The sequence below is a fragment of the Narcine bancroftii genome, chromosome 2 (assembly GCF_036971445.1).
Source record: "Narcine bancroftii isolate sNarBan1 chromosome 2, sNarBan1.hap1, whole genome shotgun sequence".
Taxonomy (NCBI): domain Eukaryota; kingdom Metazoa; phylum Chordata; class Chondrichthyes; order Torpediniformes; family Narcinidae; genus Narcine; species Narcine bancroftii.
In genome coordinates, this window is record NC_091470.1 from 172,403,492 (window position 1) to 172,425,281 (window position 21,790).

General features: G+C 46.0%; 1 protein-coding gene across 2 annotated transcripts; it reads right to left on the bottom strand.

Moving 5' to 3' along the window:
* Positions 1 to 2,733: 2,733 nt before the first annotated feature.
* Positions 2,734 to 21,455, bottom strand: LOC138752518 (proproteinase E-like). Of its 2 annotated transcripts, XM_069915322.1 has the most exons (8): positions 21,419 to 21,455; positions 20,081 to 20,169; positions 11,686 to 11,783; positions 11,349 to 11,477; positions 8,582 to 8,718; positions 7,345 to 7,487; positions 4,828 to 4,980; positions 2,734 to 2,815 (listed from the first exon to the last, which is right to left on the bottom strand). In XM_069915322.1, the coding sequence occupies exons 3-8, from the start codon at positions 11,706 to 11,708 to the stop codon at positions 2,798 to 2,800; spliced, it is 603 nt and encodes a 200-aa protein (XP_069771423.1). In that variant the 5' UTR covers positions 11,709 to 11,783; positions 20,081 to 20,169; positions 21,419 to 21,455; the 3' UTR covers positions 2,734 to 2,797. The 2 variants fall into 2 exon arrangements, with proteins under 2 accessions (XP_069771423.1, XP_069771422.1); XM_069915321.1 differs by lacking the exon at positions 11,686 to 11,783.
* Positions 21,456 to 21,790: the final 335 nt, after the last annotated feature.

Sequence of the window (21,790 nt, forward strand, 5' to 3'; positions counted from 1 at the left end):
ACATACAGTTTTATGTCACCATTTGGTTTGGGCACGATCACTACTGAGCTGACCCATTGTGTTGAATGTTCTACAGGTTCAATAATGTCTTGCTCGATCAACTCTTTGATTTTGGCCTCGACTTTCCCATGGTCCAAATGGAGTTCTGCGCACTGGTTGCGCCTTGGGTTTGACTGTTTTGTCCACTGCTAGCTTTAGTTGTCAACCTTTCAGCTTTCCTACTCCCTGGAAAACTGCGGGGAATTCTTGCTTCATATCCTCGTATGACTGAACTGAATTGACATGAGCTCCAATATGAAGTATTGCCAGGTCTTGCGCCATGCGTCTACTCAGCAATGGTTCTCCCCTCTCGTCTATGACAACAAACTCTGCTTCGGTGTACTTGTCACCAGCTTCAACAGTCACAGTGAAACATCCAATGGTCTGCAATGGCTTGGTTGCTGTGTATGGATACAGTTTCTTTGAACACTTCTTTGATGTACAAATGATTTTTTTCTTTTCAATTTCTCCCATAAATGTCGGTCAATTACATTACTGTCACTGCCTGAGTCTACAATGACCGGAACTGTCACACCACCAATTATCACTGGGACCTTCTCATGTTGTACATCATTCAATGTAAACTGATAGTATTTCTGCCCATCCTGGTTGGCATCATCATCGTCACTTTCTGGGTCACCTTCTATATGGTGAATAGTGCCTTTCTTTCCAGGATACTTTCCTTTCCCCCAAGATTTGCCCTTAGAAGCTGTACTCTTCCCATTCTGGTTTGCATTTGACTTGCTTTTGCACTTCTTTGCAAAGTGGTCCTTACCTCCACACTTTCTACAAACTTTGCCTTTTGCTGGGCAGCATGGGTCTTTTCCAAAATGACCTCTGTTTCTACATCTGTAACACTCCAAGTCATGTGTCGGCATATTTCTTGGCTGGCTATGGCTATGCGAGAGCCTATTTACTTGTTGACCAACTTTGTCTTTACTGGGCTGGCTTGAGTTGTCTTTCAGTTTCATGGTATGAAATTGCCCCTCAACTGCCTCTAATGCAGCAGCCATTGTTAAAGCATTGGTAAGTTTCAACTCACCCCCTTTTTCCAGCAGTCGCCTTCTGAGTTTGTTTGATCTTCAGTGCTGCACAACTTGATCCAATAACTGGTTGTCCAAATCAGCTACCACGTAATTGCATCCCACAGCCAGTTGTCGCAATCTCGTCACGTACTGGGCAACCGTTTCTCCATCTTCTTGTTTTGTCTTGCGAAACAAACGGCGTTGAAATGTAGCATTCGGTGTCACCACATAGTGTGCATTCAATGCATCTACGGCTTTCTGCTATTCCTCCTTCCTTCCAGTATTCGAAAGCGTCTTAAAAGTTTCCCGAACTGCGGGTCCTGCGGTGAAGAGAAGTAACGCCCTCTGCTGCACTTTCTGTTCTGCCGTACTCCCATCGAGAAATAGGCCACGACTGTTGGCGTAGGCTTCAAATTCTTCCAGCCATGCCTTCCACTTCACACTCACAGTGCTTGCATCACCCGTCGGGTCAAAATGAGGAACACCTCGAAGTGCTAGAAATTCAGCTTCTGTGACTGCCATGAAGAAAACCTTCCAGCTCAAAGCCACCGATTCAAAAACCAAAATGTTTATCACATTTAAAATCCAAAATGTTTATCCTCGTCGCCAATGTCACATTTGTGGCCCGAAATGTGAAATTAATAACACCATCACCATATGCTTTACCAGTTGAACATCTCAGTGTCTTTATTTTCCTGCTTCCCTTATTTCATCATCCTGCACCTTCCACCTCCAGTGCATACCATCTGACTTCCTTTCATATCATGCATATTCATTATCATGACAGCAGTGATTTTCAAACTGCCCCCTAAACTCACATTCCACTTTAAGTAATCCTGATGCCATCGGTGCTTTGTGATTAGTAAGGCATTGCTTAAGGTGGGATGTGAGTGTGAAAGGAAGGTTGAGAATCTCTGCTTCAGACCCAATTGTTACTGAAATATTTTGCATGAGAAAAATTGTCGTTGGCCCATTTCCTTTAGAGTTATGAAACCGTGCACATTATGAGTCAATTAGGGACGATTAAAACAGTGGTTTTCAAACTTTTTCTTCCCACTTACTTACCACTTTAAGTAATCCCTTCCTAATCACAGAGCACCGATGGCATAGGGAATACTTAAAATGGAATGTGAGTTTAGGGAGGCCATTTGAAAACCATTGTGTAAGGGTGTAGTGAACTGGGATTCACCAAAGACGTTCCCCTGGTAGGCCTGGAAGCAGTCTAGCCAATATGTGAACTCCTCAGCTGCGTCGGGGGACTGGGGGTCTATTAACAGTGTACTGAGCTTGAGTAACACCTCCATCCTTGTTTGTAAGCTAATAAAATTGGAGCATAGATAAACCCCACGCTCAACTGGAGGGAGAACTAACGCTTTTATTAGCTCACAACACAGGTAGGGTTCATGAACAGGCTTCAGAGAGGTTTAGGCGGGAAACCAGGATTATCTACAGGCCCCTGGGGGGAGAGGCTGGGAGGCAGGACCAGTCGTCAGTACGGGACACCTCTAGTGAATCCCAGTTCACTACAAGCGGATTGCTTTCCTTGGGTCTATCAGCCACGGTATTGTTCATGCTATCTTTATTCAAGGTTTGGAACATTTCAAACCAATGCTTCTCCTTTCATGGAAACCAAACTTTGTCAGAATTTACGGAATCGCAGACACCAACCTTTACTTCATTATTACATTTATTGCTTATTAATGATCAACAAGTTGATGACAATCGTTCTTCCACTAGTTATTGACCATGATCTGAAAAAAGGAAGATAAAGATTAATTACACTGCTTCTCTTGGATAGGAGTGAGTAAATAGATCTTGACATTCTCATGTGCACTGGGTAAATCATGTATGATCTACTCATCCCCTCTTAATTTTGTACTTCAGGTACCATAGTCCAATACAACACAGGAACAGGACGTCCACATCAAAATCCAAATATATAGAACCATTTTTTCCTTCTGGTTGGAAACAATAGGTTTCTGAAACCACCTCACCTGACCTATATTCTCTCTGCCACTGGCCAGATCCCTTAAATTCCATCTGCTGAGTCCCAATGCTCCCAGTTGCACTGACAACAGTTCCCCAGAAAGGATGGTACTGTGAACTGAGACAGGGGACTGAGAAACGCCCAGTATGACATGGCCACTGGTTCAGCTGCCTTTGAGTGCTTAACCAAAACGCGTCTTTGATTTAGAATTCTCCTTAAAAAAAAAACCCCATTCCTTCAACAAGTGGGCTGGGATGATTTTTACAAACTCCAAGGGCTTTCAGAAATGTCGCACAATTTCAATGCCCCTTTCAATCATTTGTGCCCACTTAAGATTTACAACCAATTCTCAGTTCCAGCCACAGGTCAAATTCCTCGGCATTTACAGCTGGATGCTGTTGACTCTTTGTTACCCACACGAGCTGTTTGATAATGGGTTGCTCAGTCCCCACCATAACCTTTTCTGATAAATTACTTCAGCATCAGAAAGCAATGTCTTTCTCTAACCCTGAGGAAGAGTAAAGTAAATGAGCAGTCACGCCAACATTGCAATTCTTCTCTTTGAGAATTGATATCAATTTGATTGCTGTAATAATTTAAACCCAGATGGAGAGGGTGAGCTGTGTTCTGGACATTCGTGACTGATCCAGATCCTTGCATCCATCCAAGAGGAGTAGACAAGGACATTAGAATCCCTCCCTGGCTGGTGGTAATGCCACAAAATTGGACTGCAACCATTCTTGGACATGCGCATATGAAAAACAATATATCTATATCTGCGATGTCTTGCCTAAACCATCATTAAATTGTCTGAGGCAGGGCATTTTGTACCATTATTGTATCAGCATTTAATGACATTTGGGTTTCAGGGCTCACTGCTCACTCCTGGTAGCTGGGAGATTTATGTGTTTTGATCATATTAAGACCTGTCCTTGGGCCTGGAGCACTTTGTGCTATTGACAAATCTTTACCATTTCCCTGAATAACCAATGCACAGGCAAGATCCTTCATCTACCACTTCTTTTAGATGTAGACCTACAGCATGGGAACAGGCCCTTCAGGCCCACAACCCCATGCTGCCCAATTATGCCCGATTGATCTACAACCTCCTGTGCATTTTGGAGGGTGAGTGGAAACCAAAGCACCCAAAGCAAACTCACACAGGAAACGATGAACCCCTTACAGACAACGCCGGATTCGACCCTGGGACCCTAGTGCCGTAACAGTATTGCTCTAACTGCTATGCTAACCATTACATTAACCGAACTGCCCTAATGTCATTATGTTCCAAGCCATAAGAGCCTTTCTTGAATGTACGGTATATAATACCCAGAGGAAGCTATATAAAGGAGAACAAATGCAAAGCCTTTGGATCGGTTACATTTAAATCAGAGAGTAGCAATAACCATTGAAGGAGTCGAAGAGACACACCTACACCTGTTCATATCCATTGGTTTGCTGAACAATAAGAAATTCTGACTGTTGGGAAATTCAAAGAGATCTCAGCATTTACAGAAATATAAAAGAATTCAGACCATTACTCATCACAAGTATTATTAAGAAATTTAATAAATCAAAAGTAGACATTAAAGAGAAAACTAGATGAACAATTGGAAGTAAAAGTTGTGAAAGGATATGTGAGATGAATAAATGGAACAGTGGAAAGAATTCCCTCACATGGGAACAATAGACTGAGTTGGCATTTATTCCCTGACTCCAAGTTGGGTAACAAGAGAAAAGTGGTAATATTCCTTTTAGCTACCAAATTCTATTTACCTCAGAAATCCAGTAAGTAAAGGCCGATACCCGAGTCCAGACAGTGGGTTTCCTTATGGTGTTACAGCCGTAACTTGACACAAAGCTGGTCACACCATGTACGTACCAAAGGCCATCAAAACCCTTGCAGTTCAAAGGCCCACCTGAGTCTCCCTGAAGAAAATAAGATGATATGTTTCTATTTTCTCTCTGGCAGTTGCCAAGTCACATGACAACACTGCTCTACCTGAACTGGAAGTTCTCAGATACCTTGTCAAAATAATTCTCCATGATCTAAATGGTTATGTTATTTTGCATCCAATTGTCACCAAAGGAATTCTGTTCAATGGCTTCATCTTTTTAACTATGAAACAGTGCAAAACTCCTTCCCAATTTATGCCAATTCTGTCCCAACTAAATTTAGCATTACTTTTGGAAATATTGGTCCTGGAGTCCATTAATTCAATTGCACCTGTTGTATTTGCTTCACTGTGTTTGATTGATAGTTTGAGTTTTTATTTCTAACATTTATCCGGTATTTAAGTGCACTTAATCCGTCTCCTTTTGTTTTATATAAATCAATAACTTTGTAATAATGTGATGTATGATTTTTTTTTATTTGTTAAATGGGTTGATCTTTAATAAAATATACAAAAAAAACCCAAAGTTAGAGACTGTCTGAAGTTGTTAACTCAGATGATGGAAGGTGACATAAAAGTTAGATGGCAGTTAAAACTAACTTACTTTTCAGTGCCTAAGTTTGATGTAAAATGTAAGCAAATTTGATATTGCAGTTGTTTTGCTTTTGTTTGATAAAGGATTGAGTTGCCATGAATCAAACCTTCATGGACATATTATCACAACCATCTGAAAAGAAAGAAGGATCGTGTGGGACAAGGGACAGGAAAAGTTCGATAATCCAGCATCCGATTGCCCAGATTGGTCCAGCACATGAGCTAGGGGAGTCTGGAAGGTGGACAGGGTGAAGTTCGAGGTGGGTTGAGGTCAGGAGGATGGGGAGATTCAAGGATGGAGCTAGGCTCTTGAGTGCTTGAACATTCCCCCCTTCCAAAATCACCTGGTTCCTGCCTGAGACATGTGGTGATGGTTGTATGGAATGGACTGCCAGGGGCGGTGGGTGAGGCTGGTACTATTGCAATGTTTAAGAAACATTTGGACCGATATATGGAAAGGATGGGTTTGGAGGGATACGGATCAAACACAGGCAGGCGGGATTAATGTGGGTGAACACATTGGACGACGTGAGCAAGTTGGGTCGAAGGGCCTGTTACTGCGATGTTTGGCTCTATGACTATTAAATGTGAAATAGAAGTGTGTTGGGGTATTATTGTGATAACAACCTATAGTTTGGAAAACTACTAAAGTCCCAAGGATATTTAGATTATTGGGAATATTACTGTAACAACAGCAATGGTCCACCTCGATACCTAATCACTTTATGTGGAGCAGACGTCACCAATAAGAATATTCCACATCATAAGATTATAAACGGCAAAGCTTCTCCCCACGCCTTCCCCCTGCCCCCTCCCCCTCCCCCCCCCCCCCCCCGCACCCACCATAAATGTGGCAGGTCATTGGAATTTAACTGATCTCATTGGGTCATCAAGGTAATCAACTTGGAGCTAAATTTAAATACAAGTAATTAAATACATTTGGAAAGAGAATCAGTGGGACATCCAAATTGTCCTAGAAACCTGCCATGTTCACTAATATCCTGGAAGGAAGGAAATTGCGTCCAGTGTAACATGTATGTGACCCTTACAGCAACGTTCTTGACTTGTCTGCCCTCTGTAATGGTCAAGGATGAGAAATGGACAATAGATTGGAGGTCGGACAATAAATGTTCACATCCTGGGAATTAATATGTCGATAAAGGTTCACAGTAAATCATTGTGAAGAGATGAGAGATGGAGTGACCCTGATTGATTTGTCTCTTTCCTTGGCCAGATCATTTGGGTGAGACCAGGGGTCAAATCTCAGAACCCACGCGATTTTGAAAGCTCCCTACAACTTTAATTGTGGGATTGAAGTTACTCGTTGGTTGAAGCGGACCCTTGTCCTGGGTAGCCATCCAGTGCAAGTATCCCAAAAGTGTTAGAAAGTTTGGGAAATTGTGTTTGATGCATATTACTACTGTTCAGTGGGTCTGGTGTAACATTGAAGGGAGTTGAGTGGTACTGTGGTCCTACCCACAATATAATGGACCTGGGCATCCTGATGACAATTAGGTGTCGGAGGTTCCAGCAAATTAGTGATGCCAGAAACGCAAGTGGCACTTGGCAACAACTTGGGTTCCAAGTTAACGAAGGGTCCTCGATCTAAACATAAAGGTCCGAGTGGTCAACGCCGGATGATGGCCCACAATGCTCAGAGCCAATGTCCTCACTTGCTGGGACATTGCATGGGTTCTGGTGGCACTTTCTCATTACCAGTGGTGGGTAAGAGTGCGGGGCTGTGGAAGGGCCTCTCAATTTCTCACTTTAATCATACAAAGGAAACTCTGGAAGTATTACATACATTGCATCCAGATTTTTCACTGCCTCCGGCACAAACCATGGTTCGTTTCACAGTGGTCCCCCACCAATCTGGCGCACTGCAGTGAGTATAGTCAATGACTGGGATATAAGCTTGCTGTAACTTTTCAGGAAATGGTCCATTTGCTGTAATAACCCAGATTGGAAAAAAAGTATCAGCCACAATGGTGTTGTGTCAAACTTATCAAATAAGCAACAATACAAGTGCCTCTGTGAAATATTGTCTCCACAGTGTGGAGTTTCAGTAGAGACCAGTGATCACTGTCCTTTGCCTTGGTAAAGAATTGGAAATTATTAAATGTGAGAGATGTAGATGTTACAGGCCCTTCTGGCCCACGAGCATGTGTTGCTCAATAACACCCAATTGACCTACAGTCCTAGTATATGTTTGGAAAGTGGCATATGTTTGGAAAGTGGCATATGTTTGGAAAGTGGCATATGTTTGGAAAGTGGCATATGTTTGGAAAGTGGCATAAGTTTGGAAAGTGGCATATGTTTGGAAAGTGGCATATGTTTGGAAAGTGGCATATGTTTGGAAAGTGGCATATGTTTGGAAAGTGGCATATGTTTGGAAAGTGGCATATGTTTGGAAAGTGGCATATGTTTGGAAAGTGGTATATGTTTGGAAAGTGGTATATGTTTAGAAAGTTTCCCCCTGGGGAAAACCCACGCCGACCCGAGGAGAACATACAAACTCCTCCCAGACAGCATGGATCAGAACCCGGGTCACTGACACTAAACCACACGCTAATTGTGCCACCCTTCAGTTTGCTGAAAACCAAAACAAAAACAGAAAACTGAGAGAAAGAGGCTGGTAAAATGGGAAATGCCCACAGCTTTTTTTGTTGGAAGCAAGGTTAGCTGCTGTTGGCTTATAAAATGATATTCAACAGCTCTTATTGGTAGGAGAGATATCAGCTGCTATTAGTTGAATGGGAGAAAGGAACAGTTATCCTTTCACAAAAATAGGAAGGTTAAGATTTCAGATTCAGAAAGCAATCTGCTGGAGGTACTGGACAGGCCAATAAGTGTCCGTGAGATGGAACTTTTCATGTGGGTGGGGTTAAATCCGAAACATCGAGTGTTCTTTTCCTCCCAGCGATTCTCCTCCCACAGATTGTTTTTTTGCTGGAGATTCCATCACATGCATCTCCATCTGATGTTTCAGATGGTTGACCTTTCGCGAGAAGAGAAATCTTAAAGGGTTGTTGTTGACTTACTGTAGAGTCGACCCCATCCAGTAATGTAGCAGTAAAAGTTATTGGGAAGAATATCGCCGAAAGGTGGAATACAAGCTGTCTGAACTTTGTCATTCAAGACTGCATGTTTCGAGAGCTTGATTAAAGCAATATCGTTCCTGCAATAGAGTGGAAATTCCCACTTAAGGTTCAGTTATGGAGCCACGCAACACTGAAACAGGCCTTTCTGATCATTGCGTCTGCTCCAGCCATCAGCACCCATTAATGCCTCCGTCATTTGTATTCTCCCTACGTTCCCATCAGCAACCCCCAGATTCGATCCCACATCTGCGCACTGGGGCAATTTACAGTGGTTACCGAACCTACAAACCCACACACTTTTAGGATTTTGGGGTGGGGGGGTTGGGGAAACAGGGAGTACACAGACTCCAAGCAGACAGACCCCCAGGCCCACTGAGCTGTGAGGAGCTCCTCTGGACCACCCTTGTCGTCAGTTTTAAATCCTATTTTCCTTCTGTAGATGCTATTGCTCAGTTGCCAATCAAATGCTTGGAAGTGACACGACCTCGCTGCTCTCTTTTGAAGCAGGTGGAAGGTAAATCTGTGACTCCTGCTGGCCTTTTACTTCCTGCGGGCACTGCCTGAGCTGCTAGGTTTCTCCAACACTTTTGTGCCTTGAACTTGACCCTAGCATCTGCAGATTTTCTTCCTTAACTCCAGAGAAGGGCTTCACGGAGCTATGGTCTATGATCTAGGCTGAAGCAGCATTGCGGGCACCACAACCACATTCCTTCTGAAAGTGGAGGTTAAATAAGTATTTTTAAAATTTAGACAGGCAGCAAGGTAACAGGCCACTTCAGCCCACGAGCCCATGCTGCCCAATTACACCCAATTAATCTACAACCCCCGGTACATTTTGAATGGTGGGAGAAATCCAGAACTGGCGGGGAAGACCACGCAGACATGGGGAGAGTGTACAAACTCTTTACAGACAGTGAAGCCCAGTCTCGATTGCTGGTGCTTTTACAGTGTGGAACTAACTGATCCGCTCTCTTCATCTCTGATCAGAATTTGCATCATGGCTTTTGCAATGTTCCTCTCCCATTAGGGGGACTAATAGAGAGGGGCACTCAGAGTTAGTGAGGGGATTTCCATGCAAGAGGGATTTCTGATTCATCACATTGACTGCTTCACACAAGAAGCCTGCAATATCCTTGAACTGAAATGAACATTTTTTCCTCAACTTATCAGGGAACAGAGCAACAGATGATTGTCACCATTCAATATCCACAAAACAAACTTGACTCTTTTATCCATTTAATTACCTGACAGTGCATCAGATTCCTGCATAATCAATGAACCAAAGACACTGATGGTTACAAGTTGAATATTTGGACTGTGACACTGCAGCAAAAAACACCAAATTTCATGACTTGTTCATGTCACTAAATTCTGATTCTGATTATAAACCCCACTTTTAGAGATACTGTGCAGTCACAGGTCCTTCCAGGCCATGAGCCCACGTCACCCAAATACACTCATGTGACCAACTAACCTACTAACCCCATAAGTTTTTGGAATGTGGGAAGAAATTGGAGGCATCCTGAGGAAACTCACATAGACATGGGGAGAACTCTTGGCAGACAGTGCTGGATTTGAACCCGGGTCACTGGTGCTGTCATGGTGTCAACCGTGCACTCGCCATCCCACTCTGACTTGTTCACTAATGTCAGTATTTGGGGACTTGATTACAACACTGCCTCTTATCACCCAGTAGACAGCATTGTGGACAATAATGTCACTGCTCTCCATGGTACTGCATGGAAAGAATACCCTGGTTGAATGGCTTGTGTGCATTCAACGGCTTGACAGTCCAAGCCAGTAGCTGAGAAGAGGAGGTAGTGGAGAAGGAAAGGAGGAAGTGATATCAAGGACAGACCAAGGATGGTACCTTCACTGAAGGTTTATTAGCCTGAATAGAGGATTGATTAACCAGGAGAAAGCAGAGAGCTGGGGTGCAAGGATGACAATCCGTGTTGAGTGATGTACACCGGGGTCGGTGTTAGGCCCACATCTGTTCATGATATAAACGATCTGGAAGAGGGGTCAGAGTATATAGATGACAGGAAATTGATAGGAAAAGCAAATTGTGCAGAGGATATGGAGGTTCTGGGGGAGTTCTAGATGGGTTTAAGTGAGTGGGCAAGGGTCTGGCAGATTGAGAACAATGTTGGTAAATGCTTGGTTATCCATTTTGGAAGAAAAATAGATCAGAATATTCAGGGTAGTAGATTTTGGACGGAGATGAGGAGGAACTGCTTTTCCAAAAGGTGGAGAATCTATGGAATTTGTTGCCCATTGAAGCAGTGGAGGTGACTTCAGTAAATATATTTAAGACAAGGTTGGATAGATTTTTACATAGTAGGGAAAATAATGGGTATGGGGTAAAGGCAGGTAGGTGGAGATGAGCGTATTATCAAACAGCCGTGATCTCTCTGAGTGGCAGAGCAGGCTTGACGGGCTGAATGGTCTACTCCTGCTCCTATTTCTAAGAGTTGAAATAACGAATCTTCTTCGAAGAATGAAGCACATGAAGTAGATGACTACACTCAGCAAGATCTGTCCATCGATCAGTTTTAGGCATGAACAACATTTTAAATTTTATTCTGAATATTTTTTACAATTCCTATACATTTTCTACTCGAAGTAATCCAAACTAAGTGCATTTAAAGAAGGGTGATATTAAAAAATGAGTAAACAATGAGATTCTACCTGTGTTATAACTTACCCACAAGCAACACAGTTCGTGTTCCAATTTGGATGAACATGGATAACACTGGGCATTATGAACTGCTCTCCCCCTTCTTGGATATTCCTGTTGTATTCTCCCAGAATTACCCGATAAGTCCGTCCAAAGCTAAAAACAAAAAGAAAACTATATCAAATACAAACACACCTACTCCAAGAAGCAAAGAAATAAAGGTGAAGGTTCCATTATTGTCACCTCATACTACATTTAGAATGTGACGTACATGAAATTCGTTAACTTTGTAAGGCAGACAGAGAATCGCCACTTTGTCCAGCCCCGCATAAAAAGTATACATTGATATTGCACCCATACTCACGTGATACAGTGAGCTGCTGTCATCACCCAGTTTGAGGAAATTAACGTCCCACCACAAGTGTGGGAAAAGGAACTGGCAATTCCAACTTGCAAGGAAATCTAATGTAAGCAAAATTCTGTTAGTATTTTTTTTTTGCCGCCTGTGGCTGCACCCATTTCTCTTCCCTGATTAGTGTTACTGTTTGGAGACTCTTCTCTCATCTCTTATACTCACTCTTGTCTCTTCTCTACTTTATTTGCCTACTCATAACCGAAGGATATCAGCAATAGCCTTTCCTCCCATTCCAGCCCTGATTCTGGAAATCCTAAGGACATATCTTTCAACTTGTCCTGTTTCTCATCACCTCTGGCAACAAAGCTGGATTTAACCTGCAGACAGAACTTGCCCCATGGTCCTCGCGCTAGGACTGACCCAGGAGGTGAGACAGAGCAAGGCCCTGAGGAAACTTGACTTCATTCGGTGAGAGGGCGAGCAAATTTAAGTTCTTGGGTGTCACTTTCTCAGGAGTTTGCGGAGGATCAGTTTGACTTTGGACACCCTGGTAAATTTCTACAGAGGTGCGGTGGGAAATGTGCTGACCGGCTGCATCATGGTCTGGTATGGGGAGACCAATACCTCAGAGTGTAAAAACCCTGCAAAAGGTAGTGGACATCACAGGAAAATCCCTCACCACCATTGAGAACATCTATAGGGAACACTGCCATGATAGAGCATCAGCAGGGCAGCATGAATGGCATGGCAGTTAATGCAACACCATAACAGTGCCAGAAAATGTGTCCGTGGTTCGAATCCCATGCTGTCTGTAAGGAGTTTGTACGTTCTCCCCATATCTGCGTGGGTTTGCCCTGAGGGCTCCGGTTTCTCCCACCATTCAAAACATACCAGGGGTGTAGGTTAATTGGATGTAATTGGGTGTTATGGTCTAGTAGGCCAAAATGGCTTGTTACCCTGCTGTTTGTCTATATGTCTAGATTTAAATTGAAAATTTTAAATTGAATCATCAAGGATCTGCACCACCCAGCACACACTCTCTTCCACCTGCAACCTCAGGAAAGAGTTCTAAGACTCGCGCCACTGGGTTCAGGAAGACCCACTCCCCCTCCACCATCAGACTCCTCAATGACAAACTCAATCAGGGATTCATTTCAGGACTCTGACGTGAATTTTTTTGACTTTTTTTCTCTCTGTATTGCACAGTCAGTCTCTTTACATTTCTTTATTTACATGTACGTTGAGTACAGTTTATTTTGCACTACCAATAAGTGGTTAATTGTACCTCACCCGCAGGAAAAAGAAACTCAGGGTTGCTTCTGAATTTATATATGTTCTCTGACAATTAACGATGTAAATAATTAACAACATTTAAATATTGAATTATTAAAAGGGATAAGATATTAAGAACATTAAAACACCTCATTACTAAATAACCAAACTTAGTTTATCTTCTTTCTAATCTAAGGGCCAGTCAACTCCTGGACGGTTCTTGGCCTCTACCATCGCCTCTGACTGACACCATATACCAGAGCCCAGGACTTACTGATTTGGGAGAGGTTGAACACTGACCACTACTGCAGGGGGCAACCTCTGTACCTGCAGGAGTGTAAGGGGACAGGACAACACCTGGCTGGCTACCAATCAGTTGGGTTGAATGAATCAAGCCCCACCCAGTTGGGTGTCAATCACCCACTAGGCTATAAGTTCGGCCAGCTTCCCGAGGCCTCATACTAAGTTGCTGCAGCCACAGCCAGCCTATTTCTGTGGAGGTTTTTATGGATTAAAGCCTGTTGTACAGTCTTTACCTTGTGTGTATCTGTTTCTGGCTGACAGCGCACCACAATTCAATCCACAAAATTTTCCCACGGCTGCCATGGAAAAACTCCTGTACGCAGGGAGCCTCGAGGTCGACCCATGCCACCTGGAAGCCCAGACACGCTTCGAAATCTGGCAGCATGCAGTCGAGGCAATCATCAAGACACACATCCTGGACTCCGATCGGTAGAGGTTGGTCCTACTCCGGGTCAAAGCTGGGTCCCCGAGCCTTCCAGGTAATCAAAGGCTGCACCACATACAAGAGCGCAATGGAAACTCTTGAGAACTTGTACAAGCTCCCCATGAATGTGGTCTGTGCAAGATACCTCCTCAACACCCGAGCCCAGCAACCCGGGGAGACGGCTAAGTCTTATCAGGGACACTTGCGAGAGTTGGCCCGACCGTGTCTGGCTGAACCCAGGGTAGGTGTAGAGGAGGTCGAGAGGCTGATCCAGGATGCCTTCATCCGAGGGCTATGCTTGAGGGCCTTCTGGCAGAAGCTGCTGGAAGACAATATCTATGCCCTAACCAGGATGTGGAAGTGGTCCAAAACCTGGAAGCAGCATCCCTGCATGTCAAAGCCTTCGATTCCAGGTTCCCCCAGGCTCCCTCACAGCCCCTTCACACAGCAGCTGCAGCCCCAGATCGAGCTGGGGAGAAGAATGTCGCTGCGGCAGGAGCCCGGCACCCCTGTAATTACTGTGGGTCCTGGTGTGGGTCAGATCGATGATCATGCCAAAACTGCCCAGCTAGGAACCTGTATTGTTCCCGATGCAGCAAGAAAGGCCATTTTGCAAAAGTGTGCCTCTTTAAACCTGCCGGCAGCTCAGCAGCCCTCTATGACCTCCCCACTTCCCCCGTGGACACCCACCATGTGCGCGTGCCAGACGATGCCATTGTCCCCCCAATGACTTCCATCTTCCCCGACTTCAACCACGCAACATCCGGCCCCACCAGCAACGTTAGCAGCGTGTGCCCCGAGCATCTTCACCAGCCATTGCCCTCACCGCTCGCTGAGAACTAAAGCGACATCACTTTCGGCTCACGGCATGATGTCACTTTCGGCTCACGGCATGACGTCACTTCCAGATGACGTAATGACATCACTGCCGCCGGCCGTGATGACGTAACTTTCCCCGGCTCAGTGGACACAGCTGGGGAAGGAGGCCAGCCACACAGCAGCTCCCCACATGCCACTGCCATCTTGGGCCAGGCAGTGCCTGACACGGAGGGCCCCTGACGATATTGAGAACGACATGGTCAACATGGGCGATGACCAGGCCCTATTAACACTCCCCACGCCTCTGGGAGCCATCAGCTGCCGCACACTGCACCCAACAACAGACGGCAACGTGGTCAACACGGGCGATGACCAGGCCACCCTATCGATGCTCCCCATCCTTCCAGATAGCGATGACTCTGACTCCGAGATGGTCCTGACTGCCACCACGCTGACCATGGACATTCCCCATGATCTCCAGCGCTCAATGATGGACATGCGAGTCAACGGGCAGGTAACAAAGTGCCTGTTGGACAGTGGCAGCACCGAGAGGTTCGTTCACCCAAGTATAGCCCACTCCCTAAGGTTAAAGGTCCACCCCACCACCTGCTCAATCACACTCGCCACCAAGGATAAAACTGTTGGTACAATTGGGCACTGCTCAGTCGATATAATGATGGGAGGGGAGACTTATACAGGGTTCAGGCTCTTGGTCATGCCCAAACTCTGTGCCCTGGGCCTAGATTTCCAATGCCACTAGTGCAGAGTGTTATCCTTACCTTTGAAGGGCCCCAACTTCCACTCGCGTTACACAGCACAGAAACCTACCAGCCCTGGCCAACCTGCGGCCACTCCATATTGTGCATCACCCCACCGATGGTCTTCCCACATCTTGCACTAGGCTGCAAGCCGATCGCCGCCAGAAGTAGGTGTTATTGCAATGCAGACAGGGACTTCATCAAGGCGGAGGTGTGCGACACCTGGCGGAAGGCATTATAGAGCCCAGTAACAGCCCTTGGAGAGCCCAAGTCCTGGCGGTCAAAGGGGGAAGTAAGCTGAGGATGGTCATGAATTACAGCCAAACCATTAATCGGTACACCCAGCTGGATGCCTACCCCCTGCCGAGGATCGCTGACATGGTTAACGAGATTGCCCGCTACTGGGTTTTCTCCACGATTGACCTGAAGTCGGCGTATCACCAAATCCCTATCCACCCAAAGGACAAGCGCTACTCCGCCTTTGAGGCGGACGGGCGTCTGTACCAGTTCCGCCGCATTCCTTTTGGGGTCATGAACGGGGTCTCCATCTTTCAGCAGGAGATGAGTCGCATGGTAGATTGGCATAAGCTAAAGGCAATGTTCCCATATCTGGATAATGTCACTATCTGTGGCTGTGACCAGCAGGACCACAATACTAACCTGGAAAAATTCTTCCAGACGGCCGAGGAGCTGAACCTCACTTACAACAAGGAGAAGTGTGTGTTCAGCACCAACTGCCTCGCCATCCTGGGGTACATCGTGGCCCATGGAGTCGTCGGCCCAGATCCGGAAAGGATGCGCCCATTAATGGAGTTACCTCTCCCCCCCACGCTAAAGGCCCTCCACAGGTGCCTGGGCCTGTTCTCTTATTAATCGCTGTGGATCCCTCACTTCTCGGACAAGATCCACCCACTGGCCCAAGTCATGACTTTTCCCTTCCCACCTGAGGCGCAGGCAGCCTTCACCCACATCAGGCAAGATACTCACGGATGCCACGATGCAGGCTGTGGATGAGGACTTCCCCTTCCAGGTGGAGAGCGATGCCTCCGAGGTGGCCCTCGCTGCTCCCCTCAACCAAGGGGCGCCCTATCACCTTCTTTACCAGGACACTCCACGGCTCCGAGCTAGGGCACTCCGCCATTGAAAAGGAGGCCCAGGCAATTGTGGAAGCGTTCCACCACTGGCGCCACTACCTGACTGGCAGGAGATTCACGCTTCTCACAGACCAACCGTTCATGGCGTTCATGTTTAACACTTCCCACAAGAGCAAGATAAAGAATGACAAGATCCTGTGCTGGAGAGTCGAACTGGCAACCTACAGCTACGACAACCAGTACCGCCCCGGGAAGTTTAACGACTCCCCTGATGCCCTCTCTCGCACCTGCACGTCTATGCATGACGACAGGTTGCAGGCATTGCATGAGTCCCTCTGCCATCCGGGTGTCACCCAGTTGTACCATTTCGTTAAGTCCTGAAATCTGCCATACACTATCAGGGACGTTAGGGACATGATCGAGACCTGTTGGGTCTGTGCAGAGTGTAAACCTCACTTCCTCTGCCCCCCACCCCCCCCCCCGCCCACCAGGCCCACGTTATAAAGGCTACTCGGCCTTTCAAGCGTCTCGGCATGGACTTCAAAGGGCCCCTGCCTTCCACGAACTAAAACATCTACTTCCTCACGATAGTGGACGAGTACTCACGCTTCCCTTTCGCCATCCCTTTTCCAGAAACCTCCACGGCCAACGTCACAGGGCCCTGGGGAAGATCTTCATTAAGTTTGGCTACCCCGCCTTCATCCACAGTGACCGGGGGTCTAATTTCATGACCAAAGAGCTGCGCCAGTACCAGATGGCGAGGGGTATCGCGACCAGTCGCACGATAAGCTATAACCCAAGAGGCAACGGGCAAGAGGAACATGAGAATGGGGTGGTCTGGAAGGCAGTCGTCCTGGCTCTCAGGTCAAAAGGGTGGGCCGTTGAATTCTGGCAGGACGCCCTGCCTGAGGCGTTCCATGCCATTTGGTCACTGCTGTGCACGGCTATCAACGAGACCCCTCACGAATGCCTGTTCTCACTCCCAGCATGGCTCACATCCCTGGGACCGGTGTTTCTGCGTAAACATGTACGGACACACAAGGCCAAAGTCCTGGTGGAGCAGGTTTTCTTCCTTCATGCAAATCTTAACTACGCTTAGGTTAGGTTCGGCAGTGGCAGGGAGGACACCATCTCAACCAGGGACTTGGCACCAGCAGGAGCACCCACCACACCACGCCACCCTCCAATCTAGGATGACACTGACCGGGCATATACCCCCTTCCCCATGCATCTATGGGGCACGCAAAGCCTCCTTGACCGCCAGGAGCCCACTTCAGCCTTAGGTGATGACCCCCACCCACCCATCCAATACGACCCGCATACATCGACCCCGGCCCCCTTGGCCACCCCTCCATGTGACACCACACCAGTCACACACACCCCTGCTGCCAGCTTCCCCACTTCCCCTCTGACCAGTGACCAGGAGCCAGTCCTACGACGGTCACAGAGATCCCGGCGGCCGCCGAATTCTGTCATCCTGTAAATATTGTGTGTACATAGTTGGTGTGATTCCTTGCCACTGCCCCCCACCTCACCCCCGCCAGGACAATTTTAAAGAAGAGGGTGAATGTGGTGGTACACCACCGGCCTACTGCAGTGGGCAACCTCTCTTTATCTGCAGAAGTGTAAGGGGACAAGACAACATCTGGCCAGCTGCCAGTCAGTCGGCCTGAATGGATCAATCCCCACCCGGTCGGGTGGCAATCATCCTCTGGGATATAAACCTGTGCCAGCCTCCCGAGGCCTCACACTGAGTTGCTGCAGCCACAGCCAGCCTGGCTCTGTGGAGGTTTTTGTGGATTAAAGCCTGTTGTTCAGTCTTTATCTTGTGTGTGTGTATCTGATTTGCACCACACATAGCCCACAGGCAAGTCTCTTTGGCTCCTTTCCTCAGCTTCCCCGGAGGTATCAAGACCTGATTAAATCTTTGTTATGTTTCTGGGTTACTTGGGAGGCTTATTAAATAACATAGAGATGCAAGATTCAAATAACAAAAGAGACTTTATTTACTGATGTCTTCCACTACTACACACACATATACAATTACATACACTCCATAGTGGTGCACTACAGTGACGACAGTGAGAAGGGTGTATTCTTACGCGGTTACAAAATAGTTCACATTATCCTGACTATATAACATCCCTCCTTAACCATATAACCATATAACCATTTACGGAGCGGAAATGTTCTTTATCACTTTCTTTCCAGTGTAACTTAAGTATCTGAACTTTACACTCGTTTATTTACACAACTAGTTTTAAATAGTCCTTCTCGATATCGTACTGGCGGCCATCTTGTGGATTGGGCTGCGACCGTCGGGCTCTGTGTTGCTGGTCCACGTGTTGTGCTTCACCTGACAACTGCTGGGTTGATGTTTAGTGGTTGTGGTCTCTTCACGATGCCTCACTTGATATTGGTGTTGCAGGCTTGGCTGGTCTTAAAGCTTTCTGCTTCATCACATCTTGTGTCGGCCGGATGTGAATTCTGTTCCTCCTCAGCTGATTGCCGGAGTCTGTCTCAACAATGTATGACTTTGCTGGGGTCCATGTTTTCAACATCAGCTCTTGAATATGCACATGCTCTGGCAATGTTTGTGCACGTTTGGGGTCCTTCTTCTTGCGGGTCTGCCAGTCTTCTGGTTTCCTCCTGATCTTCTGGAGGATGTATCTTGCTTGGCAGAGTTGTTTGTGATCTCCTGCCATTTTGAAGTTCTGTGTGGACTTCATGTCAGCCCCTAAAGGAGTTGCTCGTAATGATAGAAGAGCCAGATCTGGTTCATCTTTTGTTTCGCGACACTGAACTAGTGTGTGTTTCACAGTTTGCACTTGTCTTTCAATGAACCTATGACCCTTGGAGCAGTGTGGGGATAATGTAATGGTAACAAACCCATACTCTGCAGCCAGCTTCCTGAATTCTTGTAACGTGAACTGTGTTCCATTGTCACATATTTCTTGCTCGTGATAGTTGACACTCTCAGGTCTTTCACCCTTTTGACAAATGGAAACAGAGTAGTAACAGGCTTAAGTACCATTCTTGGTTCTCGGTGAACAAGTCGGCTCCCACTGTGTGCCATGGTCTGGCAGGTACTTCTGTGGACATCATTTCATCTTTTTGTTGTGTGTTTCTGTAGATGCTTTTGGATATCTTCTTCGTCTGGATCTCATAATTGACAGAGATTAACTGCAACACCCGGCATCTATCCCAACCTGGTCTGCCTGCATCTATCACATAGAATGTACAGAGGATGTTCATTCCCTATGGCAGTTATTGATCTTAGCTCCCCCTAGCTGCTTGATCATGGATCCACCATAGGCCATTAATGTGACATTTTCTGTTTCCAATGAACTGTCTTTTGAATGCAAGATTCAAATAACAAAAAAGACTTTACTTACTGATGTCTTCCACCATAACAAGACACTGTTCACACAAACATATGCATATACATATGCCCCTCAGTGGTGCTCTACAGAAAATGTGGTTATAAAATAGTTCACATTATCCTGACTATATAACAATCTCACCGCCACCTTCCATAAGGAAACGCTGGAAACACCCAGTGGCCAATCAGATTCGCCAGGACAATCCTGTTCCTTCAAAGGACACTAACTGTCCTTTTGCAATTCCCATTTGTTTCCCCCCCCCTCCCCCCCCCCCCCCCCACCCCCGGCCTCTGCATTCTCGTACCTAATGTGTTTGGACTTTTTGTGTTTAAAGTTTTTGTGTTTTCCCACCTGCTAAGGCCAGCTGTAGGGTCTTGCATCGATCCCATGAACCACCTTTGAGGAGTAAGGTTGGTAGCTGCTCTGCCCACAGCCAGAAGCTGAAATGAAAGGAATCAAAGGTTAACAGTTCATTTTGAGTTGCGCACCATTACATTCATTTGCATATTTAAATAAGTTCCAAATATCTAAATTAAATTTAAATGTAGATATAAGACTTACAGCACAGTAACAGGCCATTTCGGCCCACGAGTCCTTGCTGTCTGATTTACACCCAATTAACCTACATCCCCGGTACATTTTGAAGGGTGGAAGGAAACCTGAACCCCCAAGGGAAACCCATGCAGACACCAGGAGAATGTACAAACTCCTTACAGACAGCATGGGTTGCGAACCCAGGTCATTAGCAATGTAAAGGTGTTGTGCTAACCGCTTCAACATCCGTGCTGCCCAATTCTCCTTGGAAACATATTACGAAACTGAAGTTGAAGTGAATCTGTGCTTTGGAATCTTTGAATGGACATCACAGGTCTCCTCTCGATATCCACTGGAATTGAATTTCAGGAAGGACCCATAAATGAGCAGAGTGTCCCAGCCAAATAAACCCTTTGTCACAATTCCAAGAAATAGTATGGTAAAGTCATTATTACACTTGATGTGCCACAGAACGATATTTCTGCGCCTCATCACGGTTCCCTGTCATGGTTTGTCCCAGGCAGCAGTGTGACAGAGGGCTACCTGATCTATGGGCTCTTCCCAGGGACGCATACAGAGTCAGAATCCAGAACTGCTGAAAGACCATCAACTCGGTGAAGGATGCACTTTATTCTGCCCGAAACCTGCTGGTCTTTCAGCACAAGGAGATGTCAGTGTTGGGAATGTGGTCGACTCGCACATGCCAGGCTGCAGGAATTCTGAGGGACACACTGAGGCTTGGTGCAGCCAATGTGAGGTCGCTGCGGGGAAGGACCACAGTCTAGAGTCCTCCCATTACCAACCGGGCATTGAGGGGCTGAGCCAGAGGGGAAGTTCCTCAAACTACTGAGGGAGGAGAAGTGACAAGGTGCCACCAGGGTGGAGATGGTGTCAATTGAATCGAAGGTAACAAGGTTCAGTGACAGGATGTATGGGTGGGAACAGATACTTAATGGTATTTCTTCTGTAAATAATTTATTGTGAATGGTTTAATTTTGGAAAAAAATCAATATTTCTGTGAACAATTTAAATGGTTAGATTTATGTTTGCCCAAACACCATTTCTCTGTGTAAAGCTTTCAAAAATGTGTCACCAAATGTCCTCAGTATATCCCCGATGTGATTTTAAATCCCACTGGCTTGGAAACTGCCTTACCTTTTATTTGGTGCTACCAGTTGCCCCAATAATCACAGAGACAAAGACTGAGGGGAACAATAGGCTTTATTACACGAGAGATTGATGGCCTGGGTCAAAGCTAGGGAAAATGAGGAGAGAAAGAGGGGACTCGACCTTTATGGCCTGGATCTCTTGGGAGGAGACCAGGGAGGAGTCTAGGAGAGGATGTCATCAGATGGCAGGCCAGCCATATCATTACACCTTATTTACTCAATGAATAACCAGCTCTGAAACCATGATCCACCAATCATTCTCAGGCTGCAAGCAATGCTCACACAAAGATGGATCTTTCTTTGCCACCAACATGACCCTACCATAGTAGTTTTTCTGAATATTTTATTTATTCAATAT